Here is a 27308-nt window from a genome sequence, read left to right as displayed (position 1 = left end):
TACTCGCCACTGCTTGGCTCCGAGCGGGGAAGTGTGTATCCTAGGCAGCGGCGCCTGGTAGCATCCTCAGCCCGGGAGAGGACCCGGGCCCAGCCCAGACGGGGGAGCGGCAGCCTGGGAGAGGGGCTAGGCGGGAAGGGGCAGGTGCGGAGAAGGCCGCGAGGAGCCGTCAGCCGGCGAGGGGCAGGTGCTAAGAAGAGCCGGGCGCCCCATGCCTTGGAGCAGCTTCCTTGGGTCAGAGGCTGCTGGGTGTGAGAACGGAGCCCAGCCCGAGGATTTCTGAAGAGGCGCCCATATGGATTATTAGTTCATCTCTGGGTTCAGGGGAGGAGCCCGTGGACTGCCTGGGATTTAATAAGATTTTGGAGTGGATAAGGAGGGTCTCCTCGTAGTCTAAATCCATAGGGAGTTTGCAGCTAGCGACAAGCTACATTTCAGGCCACGTGTACTGCTGCTGGAGAAGAGAGGCTGTGACCCCTACCCCCCCCCAAAAGAGATCTAGGCACACAAAAAACAAACAAAACACCTATCCTGGCAATTTGACCCTCTTCAACATCAGTCGGCAGTAGCTCAGGCCAAAGATGGAGGCTGTTTTTAGAATTTAAATAATTTGACCTGCTGTAAAACTGATTTTTTAAAAGAGAAGATTCATATTGAATTCCCACTATTTTTGGCATATCCTTGTCTCTGGGCTGCCATGCTCCAATAAAGCTGCAGTTGCTACCTTTGCAGGGCTTTGTGAGAGATTTTTGCTTCTCCTTTGCCACCTATGTATTCCTGAGAGAATATTTGTATTTTTATAATTTTTATACTTTGTACAAAATCCCTTTTTCGGATCACTTTAATCACACTACAGGTGTTACAGGGAGCCACCAGCGAGAGTTACTTACCCTTATCATAATGTGGACTTTTCTGGGCATCGCTTCCTTCATCTACGTGTATAAGAAATGTGGAGACTTGATGATTTATTTCAACAAAGAGGTGCTGCTGACCATGTTGATGTTTTTTTCTCTTGGTTTGCTGCTGTCCTATCGGTATCGTTCAGGGTGGTTAAAACAACAGCAGCAGCAGGGGCAGCTGAAACAGTCCCACTTTGGGATGCTCTGTAGTGTTCTCTCAGCTTTACCACTCGTCGGGTTTTTCTGGCCCAAATCCACCCCTGGATCTTCACAAGCAGAACAAGCCAAATCCAGAAAGGTAGGTTCAGTTCAAACCTGGGCTGAGAAATGGAATGGGAACCTTTCTCTGTTTTTACACTAGAACTCCTTTGTCAGTGTGAGAGGAAATGTGTTAATTAACAGTTGGAGGGGATTTATCTTTGTAGTCCTAGGGATTTATTGTTTTTTTTTTTAGCTTTGGTTGACAGACTCGTAAATAGAGCCTGCTTAATCAAGACACTAGGTTTTTCAGTATCAAATGAAGTTTAAATGTAAACCTTGGAAGAAAGCTCTCTTATTATTTGCAGTTTCTGTGAATAGTTTTGAGTATTTTCCCCCCATAGGAAACAAATCTTAAATTCTTCAGTGGGGTAGTCGAGTTAGTCTGTAACAGGAAAAACTTAAAAAAACAGCAAATAGTCTGGTAGCACTTTAAAGACTAAAAAAACATGTAGATGGTATCATGAACTTTTCTGGGACAACCCACTTCTGCAGGTGACCAGAGAGAATCTTTGTTGGAACCAACAAATTTTAAATTGTTAGTGTTATGACATACACCAGCTTTCAGCATCTTTGCATTTGAAAGGAAAACATTTATCAAGATCATTGGCAGACCTAGAAAAAAAAATCTGAAGATACTTCTGATGAAATCCAAAAAATTCTGTCGATAATGGCAATGGACATCTTCAAAGGCTTTTAGAACAGTGGGTAGGTTCTCTGAACCAGACTGTCAACTTGTCTTTGTGTATCAATGGTATGATACTGGAAAGCTTCTGTTTGTGTCAGGAGCTCAATAGGAGCCCCATTAGAGTGCCAAGTAGGTGTACAGATTCAGTTCATCCTTGAATTACAATAGTTGGACTCCTCTTCCATATGTTCTTTGGAGCAGAACTGACTGAGATCCTCTGCATTAGGATCCTGGCTCCCTGGCTTTGTGCTGCAGTTTATTTATTTTATGTTTACTTCCTATGATTTATAATAATTTAAAGTAGCAATAAACATGTCATCATAACAGTCCAGTTTCCCTTGCAGGCAGTTGTACTGATATATAATCTAGCTTTTACTAAAGCAAGCATTGAAGAGCTAAGGTGCATGACAAAATTAGCTGGATTCCATTCTGCTTTGTACACCATTGAGAGTTGTCATTTAAATTCTGACTGTACAGGCTTCTTTTGTTGGGAGTGATGTAAAAAGCAGAAAATACTTAAGATTTTGAAAACTGCAGATACAAACTGCAGCTCTGGCATTCAAAAAATATTACACAGGTTTGCCAACGGACTTATTGAGGGCAAATAATAAGTCTGCTATAACATTTCTTGTCATTTTTGTGCAAGGTGAGGTATAATTGATAACTGTCAGGGAGGATGAGAACCTGTTAGGTTTTTTTCATACACTATAGAAATTGAGTAACATATATAATCAATTAAGGTTTCAATTGTAAGCAATATAACAGCATACATGTAAAGTTGCCCTAACACTTTTCATGATAAAATTCTGTTTTCAGTTGTTTATAACTTTTTGCCAAATTATAACTGCTTAGGCTGAAACTTTCCATTTTGGCTGTGTGCCTTGGGGTGGATTTGGGAGAGGAGGTTATAGGGTAGATCTCAACAAACAAGATTCAGCTATTCTCAGAATAAGGTTGCACAGAAATGCATTTTGACCATGTTATAAGAAATTAATTCAACTTTTGAGAAGCATGAATGCTTCTATACTTTGCAGCAGTGACTCGAAATTTGGCAGGGAGGTTGCCATGCTGTCAAGAACCTGTTTTTTGCAGTCCCTGTAAAAATGCTCCCAAATCTGACCAGATTTATTATTGGCCTCAGAAAAATCTGTGCCTTCAGACCAGTGCTACAATCCTATCAACCACTCCTGCAAACCCTTTCTACTGAGCTTTGTACCTTCTACCATGAACATGGCACTTCTCACTGGCTGTGTCTACACTGCAGAGTTTTTGTGCAAAAACAGCTGTTTTTGAGTCAAAACTCTTGGCGCATCCGCACCTCAAGCATGCTTTTGCGCAAGAAAACGTACAGTGAATCGACAGAATAGAGGGGTATTTGCAATATAGGTATTCCTCTTTTTGCTGAGGAATAACTTCTTTTTGCTCAAGAGCTCTTGTGCAAAAAGGTGTGGATGGATGGGAAACGGGTTTTTTTTGTGTGCAAAAACAGCCTATCGAAAGAAGCACAGGTGCCCTGGTGGCCGTTCTGTTAATGGCAATCAGAGCTTTCTTGTGAGAGAGCATCCATGCAGTCTGGACGCTCTCTTGCGCAAAAGTGCAGCGCTTTTCCTATGCTCTTTTGCAGTGTGGATGTGCTCTTGCGCTAGAAGCCCGCAGTGTACACGTAGCCACTGTTGAACTCCAGTGGGACTACTCCAGTGGGACTATTCACGTTGTTAGGCTCAATAATAGTGGTTTTCAGGATTGGGGGGGGGGGGGTTGATATTCAGACCTAGACCTAGAAAAAACTGACTAATTTTAAAACCAAAGTATAATTTGCATATTATATTGTCTGTTATTACTTGTAAAATAAAGAGTAAAAATGCTAACTATGTCATTTGCATTTTTGTTGGCCTTAATTTCTAATAGGGTAAAAGACAGGTAAACTCAAATGCAACTGTGACAGAGACTGCTTCAAATACATCATCAGCTCCTCAGTATGATCCAGAAATTATCATCGTGGGTTCAGGTGTACTGGGTTCTGCTTTGGCTGCAGTGCTGTCAAGGGATGGAAGAAAGGTGACAGTAGTTGAGAGGGATCTGAAGGAACCTGACAGGATAGTTGGAGAATTGTTACAACCTGGGGGATATAATGCTCTTAAAGACCTGGGTCTTGAAGGTGAGTAAATCTTAAAGTCAGATTTTTTTTGCAAAGGTATTTACTTGACAAGAACAAAACCCTCTTGTATCAGTGAAAAGTGTGCTTACAAAGAACATTAAGAAATATAATGTATTTTGGACATGTTTGGATTAAAGCTGACTGTTCATGTTTCCTTTTCACTATTTTGAAAATGTTTCCTTCTGTGTTGCATGTGTGTGATTGTATGCTAAAAATATACAATATTCTTCATGTAGAGATTCATTTTTATTCATTTTTAAAGATTAATGCATATCATGTATTCTTTGTTCTTTCACTAATATATTGGAATTTGTTTTCCAGATTCAGTGGAAGGTCTTGATGCTCACGTAGTAAATGGTTATGTAATTCATGATCTAGAGAGCAAGTCAGAAGTTGAAATACCTTATCCAAACTCTGCAGATGGTCTGGTGCAGAGTGGAAGAGCATTTCATCATGGACGTTTCATCATGGGTCTCCGAAGGACAGCCATGGCAGAATCCAAGTAAGATAGTTGGTTTAAAATTTTAATCAACATAGTATAACAATTTTAGGTTCTGTTCCTGCATCAGTATCCAATTGCACAGTTCCCTGCTTCTCTGAGATGGTCCATTTACTTTAGTGGAACTCTGCAAGGGTGTAGTAATCTTCACTAGGCAGTCTTGTTGAAGGAGCTAAGTTTTAATTTTGGGTTGGTTTTTTTTGCTTCAGTTTGCATATAGATTATTTCTGTGGATGTTTATAAGGGATATATTAATTACACGATAATCAACTAAAAGAGCATCTACACAAGCAACAGTACATAATTTGGTCTTGGAAATACAGATTTTAAACATTGGACAGACAAAATATTGAACCACATCAAGGAGTAGCCCAAGTCTCAGGGATTAAGCCTTCACTTGCATCTCTCATAGTCATTTATATCTCTGCAAAGTGGTTATAAAACATTATCATTGGTCAGTAATGTGCCATCTATACATGTAATACTTGCACTGCATGCCCCAGAATATAAAAATGTGGTCTAACTGGCAGTCTGTGGGGCAGATCTTGCCCTGTGCATTGATTCTGTCTGCCCCTTCAACAATCATGGAAGATACTATTTTATAAAATAAAATGGTGTTCTCCAGACAGAGAGACCTTATATGCACCAGAGGTGTGAGGTCATTCTGCCTGGTAGGATGCTATTTTGAACATCTCTGAAAAGGCATTTAAATTTAGAATTGGATTGTTGCATGCTATATTGAAAATGTTATTGCACGCCACTGCCTTTGGTGTGAATGTGGAATTCTAAGTTGGTGGCGTTTTATAGTTGGTCTGTATATGTATAAATGGCTACACAAAGATGATTCAGTGGGGGGAACAGGCCTTTAATGCTGCATAATGCATACTTTAATAAACTGTGCTGATCTGAACTATTTGCCAAAACGAGCCATGCTCTGTCAGTGAATAATGCACAGAATTACTTGGATTGATCAGAGAAGTAAGTGGTAGAGCTGACTCATTTCATGCTCAGGGATTGTACATATATAGAGTTAGTCAGGAATAGCTACTGTACTTTAAATTCATCCCTCACCTTAATCTTCATTAACTTTCAAGTGTAGATAGACCCCAAGCATATTGATCTTCCTGATGATTTGATTTGATTTGATTTGATTTGAAAAGAAGCTTGCCTCAGCAAGAATGAGGATTATCATGAGTCTCTTTTCTTTACTTCTCCACTTTTTTCAGTAATATGTATAAGTAAATTGCTGGAAAAGAGTGATGAACACTTCTAGTAGGTTTGGTATTCTAGAGACTAAGGGTACGTCTAGACTACATGCCTCTGGCAACAGAGGCATGTAGATTAGGCTACCGGACATAGTAAAATGAAGCGGCGATTTAAATAATCGCCAGGAGGCATACCTGGGTTGTCGACAAATACCTTTGATGTCGGCAGGGGAGCGTCCAGACTATCGCGCTGAGCCAACAAACAGCTAATCAGCTGTTTGTTGGCTCAGCGCGGCAGCCATGTAAATTTAAATGAAGCAGCGATTATTTAAATCGCCGCTTCATTTTACTATGTCCAGTAGCCTAATCTACATGCCTCTGGCGACAGAGGCATGTAGTCTAGACGTACCCTTGAAGGCAGCCTTTTCTTCCCTAAAAACATTTGTAACAACCTCTCTATATGCCTTTGTTAAGGGGGTGTCGAGAAACCTAAACGTTAAACCAAAGGAAGATCTTACTGCTTTATTATGCAACATACCACAAAAACTATATATTTAAAAAAATAAGTACACGAGAATAGTATTCATCTTTGTTCTTTAATGAAAACTTGTTTGTTTCCATTACATCTATTAGATTGGATTAATTATTTTGAAATAGTTTTTAAAATGTCAACCTTTCAATACTGTTAAGGTTGGTGTTGATCTGCTGCATTTGTGATAATTATGTATATCGTAGCTGCCGCGGCATAATTTGGATTTCAGTGGGGTGTAGGCAACCAACTCTCCTTAAAATCTTTGAAAATCCTGTCACATCTACCTTACACAATTTTAAGAAGAAATTTGGGAAGGTTACAGTTTATAACTTGAGTCCATTTTCCCCTTGCTTTAATCATTTTCGATGTCCCAGTTCTCCATGTACCTGGGTAGGGCAAGTGACTCATTATCATAATTAATCATAGTTGGGCAATTTCAATTATTTGTAATTTTGAACACCATGGAGTCTTACTTTTTCTCTCAGAATTCTTAAATGTGAGTTATAGGGAGTGAGAGTTTAGAGTTACTACACACGAATATATTTTTTAACATATAATAAGCAATATAATTTTATTTTCAGACAAAAGTAAAATTACATGCAGGATAAAGAGGAAATCCATTATCAGTATTGTTACTGTTTGTTTAATTCTAACAATGTGCTTAGTGTTACACTAGCATCAAAGATAGACACTCCCTACCCTGAGCCTATACTTGAATCTGTGCAGATTGATCTTTACATGTATGTGAAACCCAGTGACAGTTCAGTTGTTGCCTATTCATTTGAGGAGCTCCTTTTACTGGCATATGGACATATTTTAGTATGTTTATGAACAACAGATGAGACCAAAGTCAAGTTAACATGTACAGTAAAACTCCAGTTGTCCGGCATCCAGTGGTCTGGAACTCCTGATAGTTCGGCACTACCTGGAACCCGGAAGTGCTCCAAGCAGCTGGACAGTTGGAGATGCTCTTCCCCGGGCTTCCCTGAGTCAGCCGCTGGTCAGTTTCAGCAGCGGCTGACTTGGGGACACCCGGGGCAGAGCAGCTGGGGTGCTGGGTTGGTCCCGTAGCACCGCCCCTCGGCAGCACCCTAGCTGCACTGCCCCAGGTGTCCCCAAGTCAGCCGCTCCTGAAACTGACCAGTGGCTGACTGGGGAAAGCCCGGGGCAGAGCAGCTGGGGTGCTGCTGGGTTGGTCCCACATCCCCTCCACCCCAGACCCCTCATAGCCCCCCCTTCCAATAGTCCGGCATATTTGATAATCCGGTACCCACTGGGTCCTAAAGGTGCCGGATTATCGGAAGTTTACTGTATTAATTTTGGTAATGCATACTGCTATTTGCCACACCTTTAATTTGATGATTAAACTAAAAGTATATTTGCAGTTTAATATTGTTAAAGAAAATAGTTTTGAAAATCTGTTCCTAGGAACTAAACTTTTAATTTAGTAATTCTATTAAGAGATGAAAATTTTTAAAAAGCCATTCAACCTCTGGGTGTCTGAATAAAAATTCTTCCGCTGTACCCATTGTAGTAGTGATAGTCATGCTTCCTTCCCCATCTCTTTTTTGTAGGACCACAAAATGGGATGATGGATGGAATTGCTCATCCCCTTCCTTATTTTGTCCACCAGTTTGGCCTAATTTTTGGTTCTATATGCCTTCTTTTTGCCACACAGGATCTTAACACAGTTCTTGGGTGGTGTCATTTATTTAAATCAATAAACAGTTTTTCTGTCTTCTCCTTGTACTTTTCCTTTAACCCATTATATAAAATTGTTTTTGTGACAATTCATGAACCTTCAATCATTGTTCATTAGTTAGGGCTAACCAGTAAAGTAGTCCTGCTAAGCTTACCCAATTATTCCAACAGTTTAAAAAAATTACAAGCCCTAGCTGACTAGCCTACTCCTATGTTTGAAACCCCCCTAATCAGGGGTGGCCCAAGGCAGGCTGCCGGCAACTGGTGCCCTACGTGGAATGCGTGATTGGCGCCCCCGCTTCCACAGCCCTCATTGGCGTGACGTCATCATTGGGTGCCCCGTTTAACGCAGCGCCCTAGGCGACAGCCGAGTAGGTCTATACGCATGGGCTACCACTGCCCCTAATGTAGATACAACTATACCAATGTTTTGAAAGCTGCTAACAGGCCACTCCAGTTTGTTAACTTAATTCGGCTCACCACAACCAATGGGAGCTGCAAGGCTCCATGACAGCAGAGCCGTTAGGTAAATAAATTGGAGTGGCCCGTTATCAGCTTTCTCAAAGTTGGCCCCGGCTCACTTTGAGAAACACTGAGCTATACCAACAGAACAGTGTTCCTGTTAGCTAACATCATTCATAGAAGTGTTGTGGCTACATTTTCAATAGAACTTTTTATGGCAGATACACCATGTACACCAGAGGGTTTTGCCTGCATAGCTATACAGGCCAAGCCTCTGTAGTGTAAATCAGGGGGCAGACCCTTTTCTTTCTGAGCCCCAAATATGGTATAAAAATTCCACAGCCTGCCTCTGTCACAACTGATTTGTACATATAAAAAACAGGAATGGCGTTAGAGAGTAGCAAGCAGGGAATTTGCCTGGGACTTCATACCACATGGGCTCCTGCAAAACTACATTGGTCAGGCTTCAACTTCAGTCTTGAGTGGCAGAGCTCAGGACTTAGGCTTCAATTAGAAATGTTAAATTTAGATTAATTGGCTGATCAAATAGTTGATGCAACTTTAGGGGTGGAGGGAATCGATTCATCATTCACATCCCTAGCTTCAGTCTCACGTAGCAGGGCTTTGCCCTGAGCCCCAGTGTGTCTAATGCTGGCCCTGCTTCATGTCTCCCCTTGAAACCTGCTTGTGGTCTCCAGGGGTCCTTGGACCTCAGCTTGAGAGTCATTGGTGTAAACAAGCCCACAGGCCCCAGTTTTGTAAAGGCTTCCGTGTGTATTTTAAATATAGACAATTAAGTCAGTGGGACCTAATCACGGTGTATAAAGTTAAGCCCATGTGGATGTCTTTGCAGTAGGATAAGAGCCATAGTATTCTGTGATATTTGGTCTTGCCCATAGATTTCAAAATAATAGGAACCATTTAATACTGCATCTGAAATGGCAGGACAATTTTGTTTGTATAAATGAATGCTTTTTAGATGCAGTAATGGGATCGTTGACAGCTTGCAATGTCATAAGTCAGTTTGAAACTTTGGCTCTAAATATCCTTTAATTTTTTCTTGTACTTTTAAAAGTTCTGGTTTATTTCAGCACAAAATTCATTGAAGGGACTGTGTTACAACTGCTTGAGGAAGATGACTGTGTAGTGGGTGTTCAATACAAGGATAAAGAAACTGGGGATATTAAGGTGAGACAGCAAATTTCACTGTTCTTTGTGATTAACTATAGTATAGTCACAGATAGAAGAAGAAGAAGAAGAAGAAGAAGATTTGGTTATTTAAGAATATTAAAAATGTGCATCAGGCATTAGAAAAATACAAGGAGACTTTGTGGTCTCATGAATAGAGAGCTGGACTGGATCAGAGAAACATGGTTTCAGTTTCTGGCTCTGCCACTGGCCTGTTGGATCATCTTAGGCAAGTCACTTCACTGTCTGTGCCTCTAGTTGCCCATCTGTAAAGTGGAAATAAATGGTGATTAGTTAAGCATTTTTATCTGTCACTGAAAAGTGCTATATATAGGCTAGATATTTTTATTGTTTAAACAAGGAAGCAGTGACTTCCACATATGGTAGTATAGGATAATATAGTAAATTACATTTAGAAATGTGTACAGTTTCTTTAGTTGAAAAAATCCCTGCTGTTTTGGACTTTTTCTAGTGTTGAATATTATTGTTCTTCAAATACAAACCATTTAACATTATTGCACTTTCAGTTTCAGAAAATCATTGATTTATTTTTAGACTGCTTGGGGTGGTTTGTTGATATTAAATATTGTGGTATCCTAAAGCACATAGGAGATTATACATAATTCATTTTGATAGCTTACCAGTGATTTGATCATTTTATCCCAGAATTAAATAAAAGTATTGGTGGTGTGTTATCTAGAAACTAGCCAATTAGCAAACTAGCCAATTAGCCCGTCATAAAATGGGATTTTCAGGTCTCTTCTCCACATCCTATCACTTTCTATCTCAGTCCTCTCTCCTGAGCCTCCTGTCTCTCGCTCTGTCTCTCTCTCTCCCTTCCTCCTACTGCCTCCCCCCTTCTCTCTCTCAGCTCTCCTCCATCTCCTGCCTCTCTCTGTCTCTCTTTCTCTTCTCCTCCTCCTGCCTCTCACTCTCTCTTTTTCTTCTCCTCCTCTTGCGTGGGGAGCGCAGAGCCCAAACGGCTGTTTGTGCTGTTTGCTCCAATACTGCAGCCCAGCTGAGCGGCTGCCTATAGCTCCAGCTGCCCACCTCCACCATTTTCCTTCACCCCAGCACTGATCCTGCAGCCTCCAAGTTGTCCTCCACCTCCCTCTCATTCCCCCGCCCTCCGCCTGGCCAGGGTCTGTTCGTGGCCAGGTGGTGGGGCCTGGAGCCGCTGTCACGCCGCACGTCACTGCCCCGCCCCCTTTGCCTACTGCCGTGGCGCTCGGTTGACTTCTGCGCCACTCAGCTGGGCCATCACGTGGGAGCGCGGACCCCAAATGGCCGCTTGCTCCTGTGCAACGGCGCAACTGAGCGGCACAGAAATCAGCCGAGCAACCATGGCAGGAGGCAACAGCGCCGCCCAGAGGGAACAGCCAGCATTTCAGCGTTAGAGAGTCTCAGACATTGTGCTACTATATATATGATTACATTTTTGTCTTATCTTTTGTTTGTTCCTTTAAAAGACAAAGAAATTGAGGAATCTGCAGAAATATTTTATTTATTATTTATTGGTGTGTTAATGTAGTAAAAGATGTTCCGTTTTTGTTTTCTTTACACCTAGAGAGGCAGTTCTGTGTTTTGTTGATAGATAGAGGTTTTCAGATTCTTCAATAAAAATACATTAGATGTTTTCCATTATAAGCTTCTCATCTTCTTAAACTGCTCGTTTATATCTTAATGGCTATAACTAGACTGCATCCCTCTGTCCACAGATGGATGCAAATCAAACACATCGAAATGACTAATGAAGCCAGGATTTAAATATCCTGCGCTTCATTAGCATAAACATGGCTGCCGCTTTTTTTCCAAATGGAGTTTTTTCAAAAAAAGGCAGTATAGACGCGGATCTGTTGAAAATAAACCCTTTTTTGATAGATCCCGTATTCCTCAAAAAATGGGATTTACAGGATCTGTCAAAAAAGGATTTATTTTTGACAGATCCACGTCTAGACTGCCATTTTCTTTGAAAAAACTCCTTTTAGAAAAAAAGCGGCGGCCATGTTTATGCTAAAGAAGTGTGGGATATTTAAATCCCGTCTTCATAGCAATTTCGATGTGCCTAATCTACATCTCTCTGTCGACAGAGAGGTGTAATCTAGACACACCCAAAGTTTTTACAGAGTTTGAACTCTTCCATATTTTCATTCCAAAGTGATTTATTATGGGATTTTTTCACTGTAAAATTGAGATAAATTAATTCATCTATTTATATCTGAATATAATATTTTATTTTTATATATATATATATATATATATATATATATATATATATATATATAGGGTTGACATATGATAGGGTTGACATATGATTAAAGAGATAATTTATCCATCTTTTTGAAATAAATATCACAGTTTTATGTTGCAGGAACTCCATGCACCTCTAACTGTTGTTGCTGATGGACTTTTCTCCAAGTTCAGGAAACATCTGGTGCCCAACAAAGCTACTGTCTCATCTCATTTTGTTGGCTGTATTTTGAAAGTAAGGACTTTGTATGTATAGTTAAGGAAAAAATGATTAAGAATTCTATTGTATATTTTTTTTCTCCATATCAAACATGCCTCTCAGTAACTTTAATGAGAGATGTGGACATGAAATGAGAATTTATCTTTATAGAAGACATTTAAAAAGACTATTCTTTATTATTTTTTGTTAATCAGAAAATACTGATAGCTAAATTTCTTGAATTATATTATTAAATGTTCCATTAGAAGAAGAACATGCATTTAAATATTTGAATGGGAGTTCCATTAACAACTTTTCATTTTGGCATTGGGAATTATTGAACTATGGTAAGAGTAGTGACTTAACCAAGTTTTTAATATGTTTTTACTCGCAAATTACTGGACTAGTCTGCATGCAAAGTTAGAGAATGGCAAACCAAATGTGAATCTCTAGCTCACTAGCTTGCTGCATATGGATTGTGCTACTGTGCACTAAAAGTTCCACACTGCACTTTGATGCACTCTCATTTCAAATGTATGGCAGAAATGTTAGTGCACAGTAGCATGGTATCTATAACCAGTTAATGTCTGGCATGCTAATGTGCTGTAGATTCACAGCTGGGGTTATCATATATTAACTTTCTGTGTGGATACACTGATGTGTACCCAGACTAAAACCCATTTTTTATCTGGGAATATTTAAGCTGTAAGGTCAAAACTATCACACTAAGTACAAATTCATACCTATTCAAATGTTCGAAGTTCTCAAAACATTACCCCTTAAAACATTTGTCATTGAAGTCAACGACAAATTTCTCATTGATTTCAGTGAAAGGAAGATTGGTCCTATAGTCTAGACTAGTACCCTTACGTCATTTGAAATAAACCCCTGATTTTTATTTAACAATATTTCAACTACTTAAAACATTTATACTGGTTATAACCCTGGTTCAGCAAGGTACATAAGAACATATTTAACACAATTAGTCCTATTGATTACTTGCCTGCTTAAAGTTAAATATGTGCTTAAGAACTTCACTGAATTGGTGCCTGCATGGAGTGGAAGGTGCAATTACTCCCATGGTCATTTCATCTCCTCATCTCTCTTTTGTTCATTTAAACAAAATACTTAAATTGGCCACTTTACATATAAGAATTAATGAAGGATTTAATGAAAGATGTAGCTTACTCTACAAATTAAAATGTATTGTCATAAAACATTCAGGCTGCGTCTAGACTGGCATGATTTTATGCAAATACTTTTAACGGAAAAGTTTTTCCATTAAAAGTATTTGCACAAGAGAGCGTCTATACTGGCATGTGCCTTTGTGCAAAAGATTTGCTCTCTTGCACAAGAAAGATCCGATGGCCATTTTAGCCATTGGGCTTTCTTGCGCAAGAAATTAATTTGGCTTTCTACACTGGCCATCTTGCGCAAGATTACTTGCGCAAGAGGGCTTATCCCTGAGTGGGAGTATTGTAGTATTTGCGCAAGAACCACTGATTTTGTACAGTATAAAGTCAGTGTTCTTGTGCAAATACTCACGGCCAGTGTAGACAGGCGGCAAGATTTTGCACAAAAGCAACTGCTTTTGTGCAAAATCTTGCCAGTCTAGACGCACCCTCAAAGTGTACATGAAGCCAAATTATTGTTTTTGGAACCTGCTTTGCCCACATATAATCTTAATGTTAAATTAATACAACTTGTTTTAATACATTTAATACATAATGCTTTGCCCACATACAATCTTAATGTTAAATTAATATGACTTATTTTAATATGTTTAATACATAAAGGATGTCAGAAAATGATTATGCAAGAGAGCAATATTTGCCGTTTTACTAATACTTTTTCCTTTTTTTTTTAAAGAACTCACCACAGTTTAAAGCCAATCATGCTGAACTTGTTTTAGCTAACCCTAGTCCAGTCCTTATATATCAGATTTCCTCAACTGAGACTCGAGTACTTGTTGATATTCGAGGTGAAATGCCAAAAAATATCAAAGAATATATGATTGAGAAAATTTATCCACAACTTCCTGGTAAGACATTGAAGATTTGTATTTATACTCTTCAGAATAATAATGTATTATTCATCAGGATGGGTGGGGGTTTATTTTGATTTTGTGTTTTCAGTTTGTTGCTGAATTGTCCATTTTGAAAGTCAGACCTCTGATCAGTTGCAGTGTGTATTTCTAGACATTGTCAGGGAGCTCTCTGTGGAATCCAGAATTCTTCCATGGATGTGGAAGATGGCCATCTAACAACTGAGGGCCCTCCTGCAGCCACTTGGTAATTCACTCCCTGTTGGCTGAATGTCATTTGACTCTGGAAGTACCCAACTCATTTTAGTAGGACATAAGTGCATCATTGTATGGCACTCTTATGAGGGCAGGCCAACAACAGAAACTTTTGCCATCTGTTGGGCTGTGTGCATGTATGTGTGCTTTGGTCTTTTCCTCCCCAACATTTCTACACCAGCAAATGTCCTAGTATAAGATACAGTTACACTGGCATATAAGTGCATAAAACTACTCATATAGTTTATTTCAGTTATTCCAAAATAACGTAGAGTGCATCTACACAGCAAGCCCGTTATTTCAAAATATATTCAAAATAACAGGCTTCTTACTCCAACTTCTGTAAGCTTCCAATTCATGAGGAATAAGGGAAGTTGGGGAAAAAGTGCTCTATTTCGAAATAACTGCGCTATTCAATTAGCATAGTTCAAGTTGTGTAGCTTATTTCGAGTTTAGCCCTGCTCTGTAGACATGCCCTTAGAGAACTGCTATGAGCTATACTAATTTAAATCACATTTTGGGAGATACAAACTGCATCTATGGTAGAAGGATTTGCCATTACCAACTTCAAAGTGGAAAACTTTCCTAAGCTTCACTGTCATGTATGGAAATAGGGCAGGATGGAGATTCTGACTCCACTCCCAGAAAGGGGTCTCCTGTGGGACTGGAAGACCATCCTGAGACCAAGATGGGAATCTCTCTTATGGATTTAGATCAGGGGTGGGCAATAATTTTTGACCAGGGAGCACTTCAGAAATTTTGGAAGTGGCCTTGGGCTGCCCCAGAAGGGGCAGGGCCTCAGGCAGAAGGGGTGGAGCCAGGACACTTCCATGCTTCCCTCCACAGACCTTGATTGGTCTGAGGGTGGGGGAGCACGTGAAGTCTTTGCCCCCACCCTCCCTGAGAGAATCGCCAACTGTTCTGAACAGCTGACAGTCCACTGTAAGTGCCCGCGCCCCTAGCAGTGAGGAGACTTCACATGCTTCTTCCTCCTCCCTCCCGCCCCTAGGTCAGTCAGAGCCTGGGGGGGTGGGGTGAGCACACCAAGTGTGCCCCCACCCTGCAAGGGAGCGTTGCGCTTCGAGTCACCCGCCAGCTGAGCCCCTTGCAGGGTGGGAGGAGACTTCACGTGCTTTCCCCGTCAACCCAGGCTCTGATTGGCCTGTGGGTAGGGGACCGCAAAGTCTCTCACTCCCTGACCTCCACTAATTTTTAATGGGAATGTGGTAGGGTTATTTGAGAACAATAGCTAAATGTACAGTTTTAATGTGCTCATTCTAATTAAAATGCCACAATTATTATTTGTTCTTTTCAATTTTCCTTCCCTCTGCGAACAAAGTGCCTGATGCTACAAGCCTTATATGTGATAAGCTCCAATTTATGTTTAGTATATACAGATACTATGAGGTGCCAAGCGTCCTGTACTCCCAAATAAGTCAGCTGCAATTGAGGGCACTTAGAATCTCTCAGGATTAAGCCCTTGTAGAGTTTGTAGCATTTGAATCCTAATTTTATATTACTTATAGATACCATAATATCAAACATCAGTCTATTGGGTTTATATGTATATTGGCAATTCAGGGCTGCCTCTCTGCGAACTGATTGAGTAGTTTTGTGCAAATTATTTGTCTTGATTTTCATATATCTAATATAATTAAATAGAGTTTTGTTACTGCAGAGCACCTAAAGGAACCATTTCTAACAGCAGTTCGAAATGATCGTTTGAGGACCATGCCAGCAAGTTTCCTACCTCCATCACCTGTTAATAAACAAGGTAGTGTAAGAACAAAAATATTTAATATGGGATTAATGATCATTTAACAGACTAGCAAACAGAAATATTTCTTATCAGTGCTATTTCCAGTCAAATTTGTTTTATCTTTTCTGAAAATAGTATTATAAAAAACACTCCTATATGTGTTGGCACCTATAAACAGTATATTGATAAGAACACTAAAATTAAGTTGTTGATTGGTCCCTTTTAAGCCCCTATTTTAAAACATGCATTTTTTTCATGCTTGTTATCTGTCAAAAGTGGCCTGTTTTTTAAAGGAAAGTATAAATAATTTTTATAACCCTTTTTGAGCTATGTGGCTTGTTTTTTAAACATGTTTCCAAGCTGTAAGTTGTTCAGAAGCATTTTACACTGTGATTTTAAGTTATTGCATAAAATGTATGTAGTTTTCAAACTGCAGTGCTTTCTTAAGGCTTTGCAAATTCGATAGAGAAATAAGTTTTGATTTCTAAAAGAGGGAATACTTTGCAGGTGTTCTGTGCAATTATTTTTTTCTATTTTTTCCATCGAGGCGTTCTTCTTTTGGGAGATGCATATAATATGAGGCACCCTTTGACAGGTGGAGGAATGAGTGTTGTTTTGAATGATATTAAAATATGGAGAAACTTGCTTCAAGATATTCCAGATCTTTATGAGGATTCTGCTATTCTTCAGGTGAGACATTCTTTTGAAGTTAGAATTATAATTGCGCTCTTTTTTAGGGTTGCCAACATTATATTTTTAAAAAATAAGGGACTATTTCCTTAGCACATCTTTCCCACCCCTCCTTCTGGTATTAATTATTAATTATTATTAATAATAATAATAAATAAGCAGTATTTATCTACTTTCACAGTCGTAAGGTACTTCTTGCTGCTTTTATGCAGCACTCAGCAACTCCTGATCTTCATCCACAGCAGTGTTTCTCAAAGTGGTCCCTGAAACCACTTTGTAAAGGCTGCTAATTGGCTGCTCCGGTGTGTTTACTTACCGGTGTCACAGCCACAGAGCTTCCCAACTCCTATTGGCTCCGTTTTGCCATTTGCAGCCAAAGGGAAGCCACAGTGGCTGCAAGCAGTGAAACGGAGCCTATAGGAGCTGCGAGGCTCTGTGGTTGCAGCACCGGTAAGTAATCACACCAGAGCAGCCAGTTAGCAGCGTTCTCAAAGTGGTTTTACAGATCACTCTGAGAAACACTGTTCAACAGAGATGAAGAAATAAAGGAGGCAACAAAGGACTCTTGTCAGCCCTATTTCTGGGACATGTCTAGGCTTGTGATTATGCAGTTTATTTAATTTACATAGCATTTCTCTTAACTTGGGTAAACCAGTTGATAGAGCTTTTCTCACCTAGTTAAAGCTGATTTTAGATATTATTGTGAATCTTTAAACTGGCAGGGGTGATCAAAATGGGCTGAGTTGGGGCCATGCCTTCTTCCTTGTGTAGATTCAGAATTATGTAGGGCAGACACTTTCTCCCCCTATCCACTCTGGGGAATTAGGACCCAAGTGATGCATCAGTTCACTGCTCTTGCTTATTGCTACATGCCATTTGGGTAGGAGTGGAGAAGAAACTGCAGAGAGGAACCAGCCAGAGGCCAACAAGAGCAGTTGTAGAAGCAGCCAAAGCAAGGACTTTCTGGACAATTAGGCCAGGTCTACATTGGAGCGGAAGGTCGACTTAAGATACGCAACTCCAGCTACGTTAATTGCGTAACTGGAGTCGACATATCTTAAATCACCTTCCAGACAGCAGGAAGTTGACAAGAACACACTCCCATCAACTTCCCTTATTTTTTGTGAGGATCGGGAGTACCAGAGCTCTTCACTAGACCCACTAAATTGAACCCAGGAAGATCAACTGTGGTAGCATTTGATCTTCCGCATAGCATAGACATGGCCTTAAAGAAGTTTCTAAATTTTTTACTGGACTTTTTCTGCCATGTGGAGATTGGTTGTTTGCTCCAACCCTTCCTCTTCCCCTCCCTCGGTCTCTTCACCTTAACATCACTCTGTACCTGTCCCCCTCACACTCTTTTCCTTTGCCCCTCACCCTTTGTCCTTCACCATCTCCTCTTCCTTCATTTTTTTTTCCGTTTTTAATTTCGGGCCTCCTAACCAAACCCAGTGCAAAACAGTCGGGGCACTAATTTGGAGCTTGCCGCCATCACATGTTCACTCTGCTTATGTGTTATATCCCATTACTCCCTATGGCTTCTGTCTTGTCTATTTAGATTGCAAGCTCCTTGAGGCTGGGATTGTCTGTGTTTGTGCAGTGCCTCACACAATGGGGCCTCATTTTAGATTGGCACTGCTGCAGTAGACTTAATAATTTGTTTTCCAGCAATCTTTATTTTGGCTGTAGGGATGCCATTTCACACTGTGATCTAATCAGATCTCACAAACTAAAATGCTTGCCTACATGATGGGGTAATGAGTTCCACAGGAGTGAGCGAGCTCATAAAATAGAAAGGGAGGAGTCTGGTGGGAGGGAATTATACTGCAGAATGACCGCGGAGGGGTGGGGGGCAGCAAGAGGCCAGAGATGGGGACCAGGACAGCCATACCCCATTGGGCCAGCAGGGGCAGGGATGGAAAAAAAGGACAGATAACTACAATATATTTCAGAGAGTTTTTGTGTGTGTTTGTGTGACATGCATATCTCTCCCAGCTGTGCCTGCTAGAGCTGAAGCAGCCATAGACAGGCGCTTCTCACCTGACCCCAAGCTGCTGTGCTAAGAGGTGGCTAGGGTTGTCCTCTTTCCTCTGGGCAGCCTGCACACTGAACCCCACATCTCCAGCCCAACCCCACAATAATGATTTAAATCAAGAAAAACAAAAATTATTTGAGTTGAGGACTTGAGCAATGCTAAGTAAATTATCTAGTAAAAATATAGAACAGGACTGGCTCAAACCGCCCATCCAGAAATGTGGGAAAACTTAGCACTCCCTGTGGGCACCTACAAAAGGCAATAGTTCTTCACTTGTAAGCAAGCAGTCTGTGTGTAACAAAAGAGAACTTTGATTAAAAGAGAAAGAGAATCAATAATTAGTTTGGGAAAACACTACAATGACATTCAAAAGCAGACAACTAAAACCAAACCTGACACTGCAGTGCATTGGGCACTGCCTTTTGCCTCAGTTTCCCATTTTGTGTTGGAAAATTCAACAAATGAACCTTCCTTTAACACATCCCTTCCCATCTCTCTGCTGTCCCAAAGTCCCAGGGTTCAGAGATGGGTTCACAGAGATTCACCTCCCACTGCAGAAAGGGGAAGGCATCGTGCAATGCATGTGTGATTGCTGTTTGCCTCTGCTGCTTGGTGGTTGTTTGCAACTACTGCTTGTCTCTGCCACTGCTTTTAGACACTCGCTTCTGCTGCAATGCCATGTTCTGAAGTTCTGTGCTTAACTCAGAATGTAGTGATTTCACTAGTAATGATTTCAGTGTAATAAAGCTTCATTGCCCGTACAATCCTCTGCACTGTTTAATTTCAGCACTGTTCTTATACAGGCCCCGGGTTACGTACAAGATAGGGACTGTAGGTTTGTTCTTAAGTTGAATCTGTATGTAAGTCGGAACTGGCTCCAGATTCAGACGCTGCTGAAACTGACCAGCGCTGACTACAGGAAGCCGGAGGCAGAGTTGCTCGGGCTTCCTGGAATCAGCCGCTGATCAGTTTCAACAAGCTGAATCTGGACGCCAGTTCCAACTTACATACAGATTCAACTTAAGAACCCCAGGCGTCCCCAAGTCAGCTGCTGCTGAAACTGATCAGCGGCTGATTCCAGGAAGCCCGGGGCAGAGCAACTCTGCCTCGGGCTTCCTGTAGTCAGCGCTGGTCAGTTTCAGCAGCGGCTGACTTGGGGACGCCTGGGGCAGAGCAGCTTGGGTGCTGCTGGGTTGCTCCAGGAGCGCCGCTCCTCGGCGCTACTGGACCAACCCAGCAGCACCCAAGCTGCTCTGCCCCAGGCGTCCTGATTCAGCTGCTGCTGAAACTGACCAGCAGTGGCTGAATCAGGACGCCTGGGGCAGAGCAGCTGGGGTGCTGCCGGGTTGGTCCAGTAGCGCCCAGAGCTACTGGTCTGGGGAGACGTGGAGCAAAGCCGCGGAGCACGCGGGCAGCGGACAGCCCAGACGCGCCGCGGCTGTCCCGCTGCCGACGTCCTCAGAGGCTTTGCTTCCCGTCTCCCTGGTCTGCTGGTCTCCAGCAGACCAGGGAGACGGGCAGCAAACCCCGTTAGTAACTGCGGATCCGACATAAGTCGGATCCGCGTAACTCGGGGACTGCCTGTACTAGATTCAAGTTGTAGCCTCTAGATTTGCTTCTTAGAGATTCAGATGTGGTAATCAACTGAAACAATGGCTCTCAATTGAGTCTGATCAGCTCTGCCTTTAAACACTGGACAGGTCAAATAGTGTCTAGAACTTGTTAAGCAGAATTCACACTACCAGATAGGAACACCTATCCCTACTCACACTCATCTTTATTGAGATGTGGCATCTCTATGCCCTGATTAGCAAGTGAAGTTCATTTTAGGGTGACCTCCTCAATCAGGGCAAGCTAAGTAAGCGTAGTTCTGCTGCCCTTTACTAATATAATACCAATAACAACATTTCATGACCCCTGCAGTGGAATATTGTAGTAAGATGAGGGCCTAAAACATAAACCCATGCAGCACAGACCTGGTCTGAGGCTTAGTTAACAATGGGCAAAACATGGCTAACATAAAGCAAAGGCTTGCCTCTTGCTCACAGAAGTTGGCATGAACAGGGCTGAGAATGCAAAACACTAATTGGTAAATAGGCCCACGTGTAGAACAATAATTGGTACTGGTCATAAGTTGAAATCAGATGGTACCACTAGCTCATTAAAAAAGACCTTGGTACCCACTTCTCACAGATACAGACCCTGGTTCAGGAAAGGGTCTAGAATGCTAGCATGATGGATAGAGATGATCTAATCAAACCAGGAGGTACAGGGTAATGGGTGGTATCTAAGTAGCATCAGAGGGTGGTAACCTGACAACGTCAGAGTGGCAACCTGATATGTCAGAAGTGAGGTGTGACTTGTTGTACCTGTATAAGGTGGTGTCTTGGGGAAACAGCCTTTGAATGACCATGGGGGCAGTGGGACTGCCCACTGATTGAGTCATTCCATTGTGGCAAATACATGTGCACAGTGGCTCAGAGTCTACTGACAACTATTACTGTACTTTGTTCCACGATAAACCTCACCTGGCACCTTCAATCCTTATCTGGTTTGTGGTCTTTGGGGGCTCTCTTGGGGTCTGCTGTGGAGATTAAGTGCAGACATCAACATGGCACTCATCACTGAGCACACATGCAAGCAGCCTTCTGGTTATCAGTGGAGCCAGAGACCTGTGAGGACACCTCAGCAGTAATTCTTGACTGGCAGTCTCCCTGAAGAACTGCAAGTATTAGTGATTTGTAAGCTAAAACAGGTGACAGTTGATTATTTTGGCAAAGCTACTCCAACATGCTGCTCACCAAGGCAGAATAGGCATGTCTGTGTAAGCATGGTTTCTGAAGTCTTTTCCTCCTTATATCACTTTGGCTACGTCTACACTGGCCCCTTTTCCGGAAGGGGCATGTTAATTTCAGAGATCGTAATAGGGAAATCCGCGGGGGATTTAAATATCCCCCGCGGCATTTAAATAAAAATGTCCGCCGCTTTTTTCCGGCTTTTAAAAAAGCCGGAAAAGAGCGTCTACACTGGCCCCGATCCTCCGGAAAAAGCGCCCTTTTCCGGAGGATCTTATTCAAAGTAGGAATAAGATCCTCCGGAAAAGGGTGCTTTTTCCGGAGGATCGGGGCCAGTGTAGACGCTCTTTTCCGGCTTTTCTAAAAGCCGGAAAAAAGCGGCGGACATTTTTATTTAAATGCCGCCGGGGATATTTAAATCCCCCGCGGATTTCCCTATTACGATCTCTGAAATTAACATGCCCCTTCTGGAAAAGGGGCCAATGTAGACGAGCCCTTTATGTCTAAGGAGAGCTGATTCAGAACCTGCTTACAATAATGATGAATTTGCAGAGCACTTAAATTAATGTTTGACCATTAACTTATTACATGGGTGCTGTAAGAAGCAGTAGTTATTTCCAAGGTAGCATTCTTGCATCTCAATCAACATCCTGGTATGGCATTAGGAACTTTGTGTTATTGGGGAAGATGAAAAGCAAAATCATGATCACTTGAGGGTCATTAATGATCTTGCAGCTTTTTTATAAGGTTGTGGATATTACTTGTAATGACCAGGCCAAATTCCAGGTACAATAGTCATAGTGTATGAAATACTTAAAGTGTGTATTTGGATATGTAGGATATGTTGAAGATTCAGTAAAATAAATAAATAAATAAATGTAACCAGGTCACTGATGAGTGTACTTGAAGCACTCAGTTACAAAGCTGCTGCCTTCAAATTATGAGAGCTCTGCCATATTTTCCCCACCTAATTAACACTGAGTTAACAAGAATATTTTTCAGCAGTGACAGGTATTTCAGCACTTAAATCCCATTTATTTTTTTCAGAGTCTCTAGTTACCAACGTGCTTTGAAACTCTTACGCTACATCTCTAAATACACTCTTCAGTATCAATCGAATGTGATATTTTTCTTCATTTGTTCCTATATAGTTGCTATGCACAATAAATATTATTTTCAGTTCCAAAAAATTTACACAAATTTGGTCCAGAAAGAGTACTTTTAGAGGAAATAAAAAAGTGATGGTGGATTTAGTTCTACTGTTTTGAAGGAGTATACCATTTTAAGCTACACATTCCTCTATGAGTAATCCAAAGCCTATTGAAGTCAATGGAAAGATTTCATTGATGTTAATACGGGACTATGTAGCACTTTAAAGACTTACAAGATGGTTTATTAGGTGATGAGCTTTCGTGGGCCAGACCCACTTCCTCAGATCAAATAGTGGAAGAAAATTGTCACAACCATATATACCAAAGGATACAATTAAAAAAAATGAACACAGGTTTGTCCACATATTCACTCTGCTGATACCATTATTGGACCTAACCAAGTGAGTTATAAGATCAAGAACACATATTCCTGCGTATCCAGAAATATAATTTATGCTATCATGTGCTGAAAGTGTCCGTCTGCTATATACATTGGATAAACGTCTCAGACACCTTGCCAAAGGATCAATGCCCACAAAACAGATATTAGACAGGATCACAAAGAAAAAACAGTTTCTTGCCATTTCAACCAGAAAGGACATTGTCTCAACAACTTAATTACCTGCATCCTGCTTCAAAAGCCTTTTAAGACTGCACTTGAAAGAGAATCCTCTGAACTGTTATTCATGCTTAAATTCGACACTTTACACCTAGGTCTGAATAAAGAATCTAATTATTTTACCCATTACAAAGATAGCTTCCCCAATTATCACCTCTAATATCATTAGCTCACAGACATTCCCCTTCTGGTCTGAAATTTGATTTGTCCTTTTCATATGTGTTCATTTTTTTAAATTGTATCCTTTGGTATATATGGTTGTGACAATTTTCTTCCACTATTTAATCCGAGGAAGTGGGTCTGGCCCACGAAAGCTCATCACCTAATAAACCATCTTGTTAGTCTTTAAAGTGCTACATAGTCCTGTATTTTGTTTCAGCTACACCAGACTAACACGGCTACATTTCTATCACTATTCTTCATTGATTTTAGTGATCTTTGAAATAGGTTTATAAGAAGGAAAATTTACATTAAAATAGTAGAATACTCAAAAATTTTAGTGTGGCAAGTGTAATCAGTGCTTAATTTGGAAAACCAATGTATAAAAGAAGAAAGAAAATAGGCGTTTATAAATATTTGAAGGGTATAAATACCCAAGATGGAGTGCAATTATTTAATGGAAGAGTAGAGTATAACTGGGAGGAATAGATGGATATCTGAAAAAAACTTGTGTATATTGTATCATGTAGTCTTCTAAGGAAACGGTGAAAGCTCCATTAGTTAGAACATCCTTCCTGTTTCTTCTTTATGTTTAAGAGCTACCGTATGGGCTAAGAGAGGGATTGACTTCATGATGTAATCAGTTTCTTCCTTAAAGTTACATGATTTTATTATTCTCCTGGGGCATGTCTACACTAAAAAATTATTTTGAAATAACTAAATTTAAGAACTCCTGAAATAACTATTTTGAAATAAGCTTATTCCCTGAAGAAAGCAGGCGTACGGATTTTGAAATAACCATCCTGTTATTTCGAAATAATGGCCTTGGTCGTGTGGATTTTCTTATTATTTTAGAAAAGGAGGGGTGTTATTTTGAAATAATTCCCTTGTGTAGATCAGGGCGTGACTATATCTGAATGGGAGAACATACGATCTAATTGGCTTTTAAACAATCTGATAGCAATATTATAGTTGAGACAGATTTTAATCTTTAAATAGAAGGAGTATACAAACTGTAGGAAGATAAGCAGCAGCACCAGTAGACTTTTGAAAGGGAAGTAATTCTTATACTCATTGAGAAGACTTTTAAATATTTTCCTGTACCCTGATGTAAAGATTATTTTTTTTAACCTTTACAGGCAAAAAAGACATTTTATTGGTCAAGAAAAAAGTCTCATTCTTTTGTAGTGAATGTTCTTGCTCAGGCCCTTTATGAATTGTTTGCTGCCAGAGATGGTAAGTACATTTAAGAGAATTTAATTGCAGTGAATTGCAACTTATGAAATAAGTATACTGTGGCTATGTCTGTACTGCCCCCTCTTGCGCAAAAAAATGCAAATGAGGTGAAGCATTGAATATCGCCACTCCTCATTTGCATAATTAATGAGGCTCAGGTTTTGTGCAAAATGCTTTTGCGCAGAAAAGAGCCGTCTACACATTTCCTTTTTGTGCAAAACCCCCCCTGTTGCGCAAGAGCCGTTCTGTATTTTTTTCAGGAAGAACGGCTCTTGCACAAGAGGGGTTTTTTGTGCAAAAATGGAGCTTTGTTAACTATGCAAATGAGGCATGGTGATATTCCACGTTTTGCCTCATTTGCATATTTTTTGTGCAAGAGGGGGCAGTATAGACATAGCCGCCATGTGTACTCATGGATGAGCATGTATTGCATTTATGATTTTCAGAAGACTTTATAAATATGTGTCAGTGTTAGACCATACCTCCAGACTGTGATTGCTGCTGGTGTCTGATATGAGCTAATATTTTGCTCATAATGTCTCAGCAAACAGCCCAAAGACATTCAGTACAAAGAATTCCATTTAAAAAAAATGAAGATATATTTAAATTCCTTTTTTAGATTCCTTGCATCAGCTACGGCAAGCATGTTTCCATTACTTCAAACTTGGGGGAGAGTGTGTCTCGGGTCCAGTTGGATTGCTTTCTGTGTAAGTTATATAAAATATTAATACACTATTGTACTGTATCAGGAACTAGCATTTGCCAAAGTTAATGGATTATGATCCATTAATGCAGACCTTGCTCACCCTGAGTGGTTGTTTGCAAGGGCAGAAGGATCCACACTTTAGGATTGGTCCATATTTTGTTTTGTGCCTTTCATATAAAGTGTGTCCCAAAATACTGAAGCGTTAGAAGATCACAGTAACACAGTTGCAGACAATAAGTAAGATATATGGACAGGAGTGTTGCAGTGAGTCAAAGAGGTTCAGGATGGCAGAAGATTTGATCATAACTGATACTGTTCATTCATCAAGAGCTGAGTTTGTATAAACATGTGGAAGAGGCTAGTTCTAGATGAATGGAGGTAGCAGGGATGGAAGCAGAGAGGGACAAGTTCTTTGAAGAAGGTTAGTATGAGTCTCTGAGTTTCGTTTTTTTTTAAAATGGGATAGTTTTGGACTGTATCCTGAAATGGATAAACAATGGACCATGCTTCTTTGAGCATGTGAGAAGATAGGCTGCTTCATTCCTCTTTCAGTGGAGTCATGAGAGCTGGGCCTTTGGAGGCTACCAATATGGGAGTTGAAATAATCTAGATGGAAATGAAAAGGGCAGGGCTGAGTTTGTAGCAGAATTGGAGTGGAGGCAATGATGCATTAGGGCAATTATTTAGCACATAGCAGCTCCAAGTTACACCAAATTCTTCCACTGTTGTAGACAGTAGGGCTGGGATTGTTTAGATCAATTGGATACAAGTAATGTGCTATAGAATTAATATGTAAGACTGAACATTCTATCACACTTCAAATTTCTCTATTAATGCACTTTCTCTTCTGTCTGTACAGCTTATCTCCTAAACCAATGGTATTGATTGGCCACTTCTTTGCTGTTGCGCTGTATGCTGTTTATTTCTGCTTTAAATCTGAGTCCTGGATCACCAAGCCACGAGCGTTTTTCAGTAGTGGTGCTGTACTTTACCGGGCTTGCTCTGTAATATTTCCACTTATTTGCTCTGAAATGAAGTATATAGTGTATTAAATATTAGAGAAAAATGAATGGAGGAAGAATATGTGAAACTCACCGAGCCTTTAAAGTCTTCTGGACAAGAACTGTTCAATATTGTATTATGTTCACATCTGTTTAAAGGGAAACACTCAATTCAGGATTTTTGTGGGTATACGTACCTATGTAAATATTATGTTAATTTACGATGTACGTTTAAAAATTATTGAACTGTTTACAAGGACCATAATTAACTGTTGGTATATGGTAGAAAAGTGCCAGTTCTGGCAGAGGGCGGTTTCCTCACTTTATCCATTGCATAGAATGCACTATTACTGTTGATGATGTTAATAAAATGAAGAGTGAACAGTTTAAGTCATTTCCTGCTGCATCCTTTAATATTTCCATGGAATGTTTGTTTTCTTTATTTTTGTTTTCTTTATTACTGTGAAATATTGTAAGAAAATTCTTTCATTTACTTCATTAAAAGTCTTTGCCTCTATTTATTTCAGTTGCAATTAAAATAACAATCTACCTTAAAAGAAACTGTCAAGGGGTGTCAGGTTAAAAAAAAAATTACTATCTACTATCTAAACTTGATTAGTCACCAATGTCACCTTATATTAAATAGCTAATTTAAATATCATTCCTCTCAATGTTACCTTTAATAGTGTCCTTTCCTCCACGTGATTTTGTTTTGTACTCCCCTTTCTTTTGATTGGGTTATATAATATTGGATGGCTCTTCCATTTTGGCTCAGTCAAAAACCCTTGTATAAGCATCCCCAAGAGGATGGAAAGTAAT

At 40.4% G+C, this 27308-nt stretch overlaps 1 protein-coding gene across 1 annotated transcript; it reads left to right on the top strand.

Moving 5' to 3' along the window:
• On the top strand, positions 1 to 27006 carry SQLE (squalene epoxidase). Its single transcript, XM_006123571.4, has 11 exons — positions 1 to 1197; positions 3754 to 4003; positions 4325 to 4505; positions 9494 to 9590; positions 11962 to 12075; positions 13909 to 14080; positions 16017 to 16112; positions 16645 to 16787; positions 24686 to 24782; positions 25402 to 25489; positions 26348 to 27006. Exons 1-11 carry the CDS (start codon positions 901 to 903, stop codon positions 26538 to 26540), a joined length of 1728 nt encoding a protein of 575 aa, XP_006123633.1. The 5' UTR covers positions 1 to 900; the 3' UTR covers positions 26541 to 27006.
• Positions 27007 to 27308: the final 302 nt, after the last annotated feature.

The sequence above is a fragment of the Pelodiscus sinensis genome, chromosome 2 (genome assembly GCF_049634645.1).
Source record: "Pelodiscus sinensis isolate JC-2024 chromosome 2, ASM4963464v1, whole genome shotgun sequence".
Taxonomy (NCBI): Eukaryota; Metazoa; Chordata; order Testudines; family Trionychidae; genus Pelodiscus; species Pelodiscus sinensis.
This window is presented reverse-complemented; position numbering and strand designations above follow the sequence as displayed.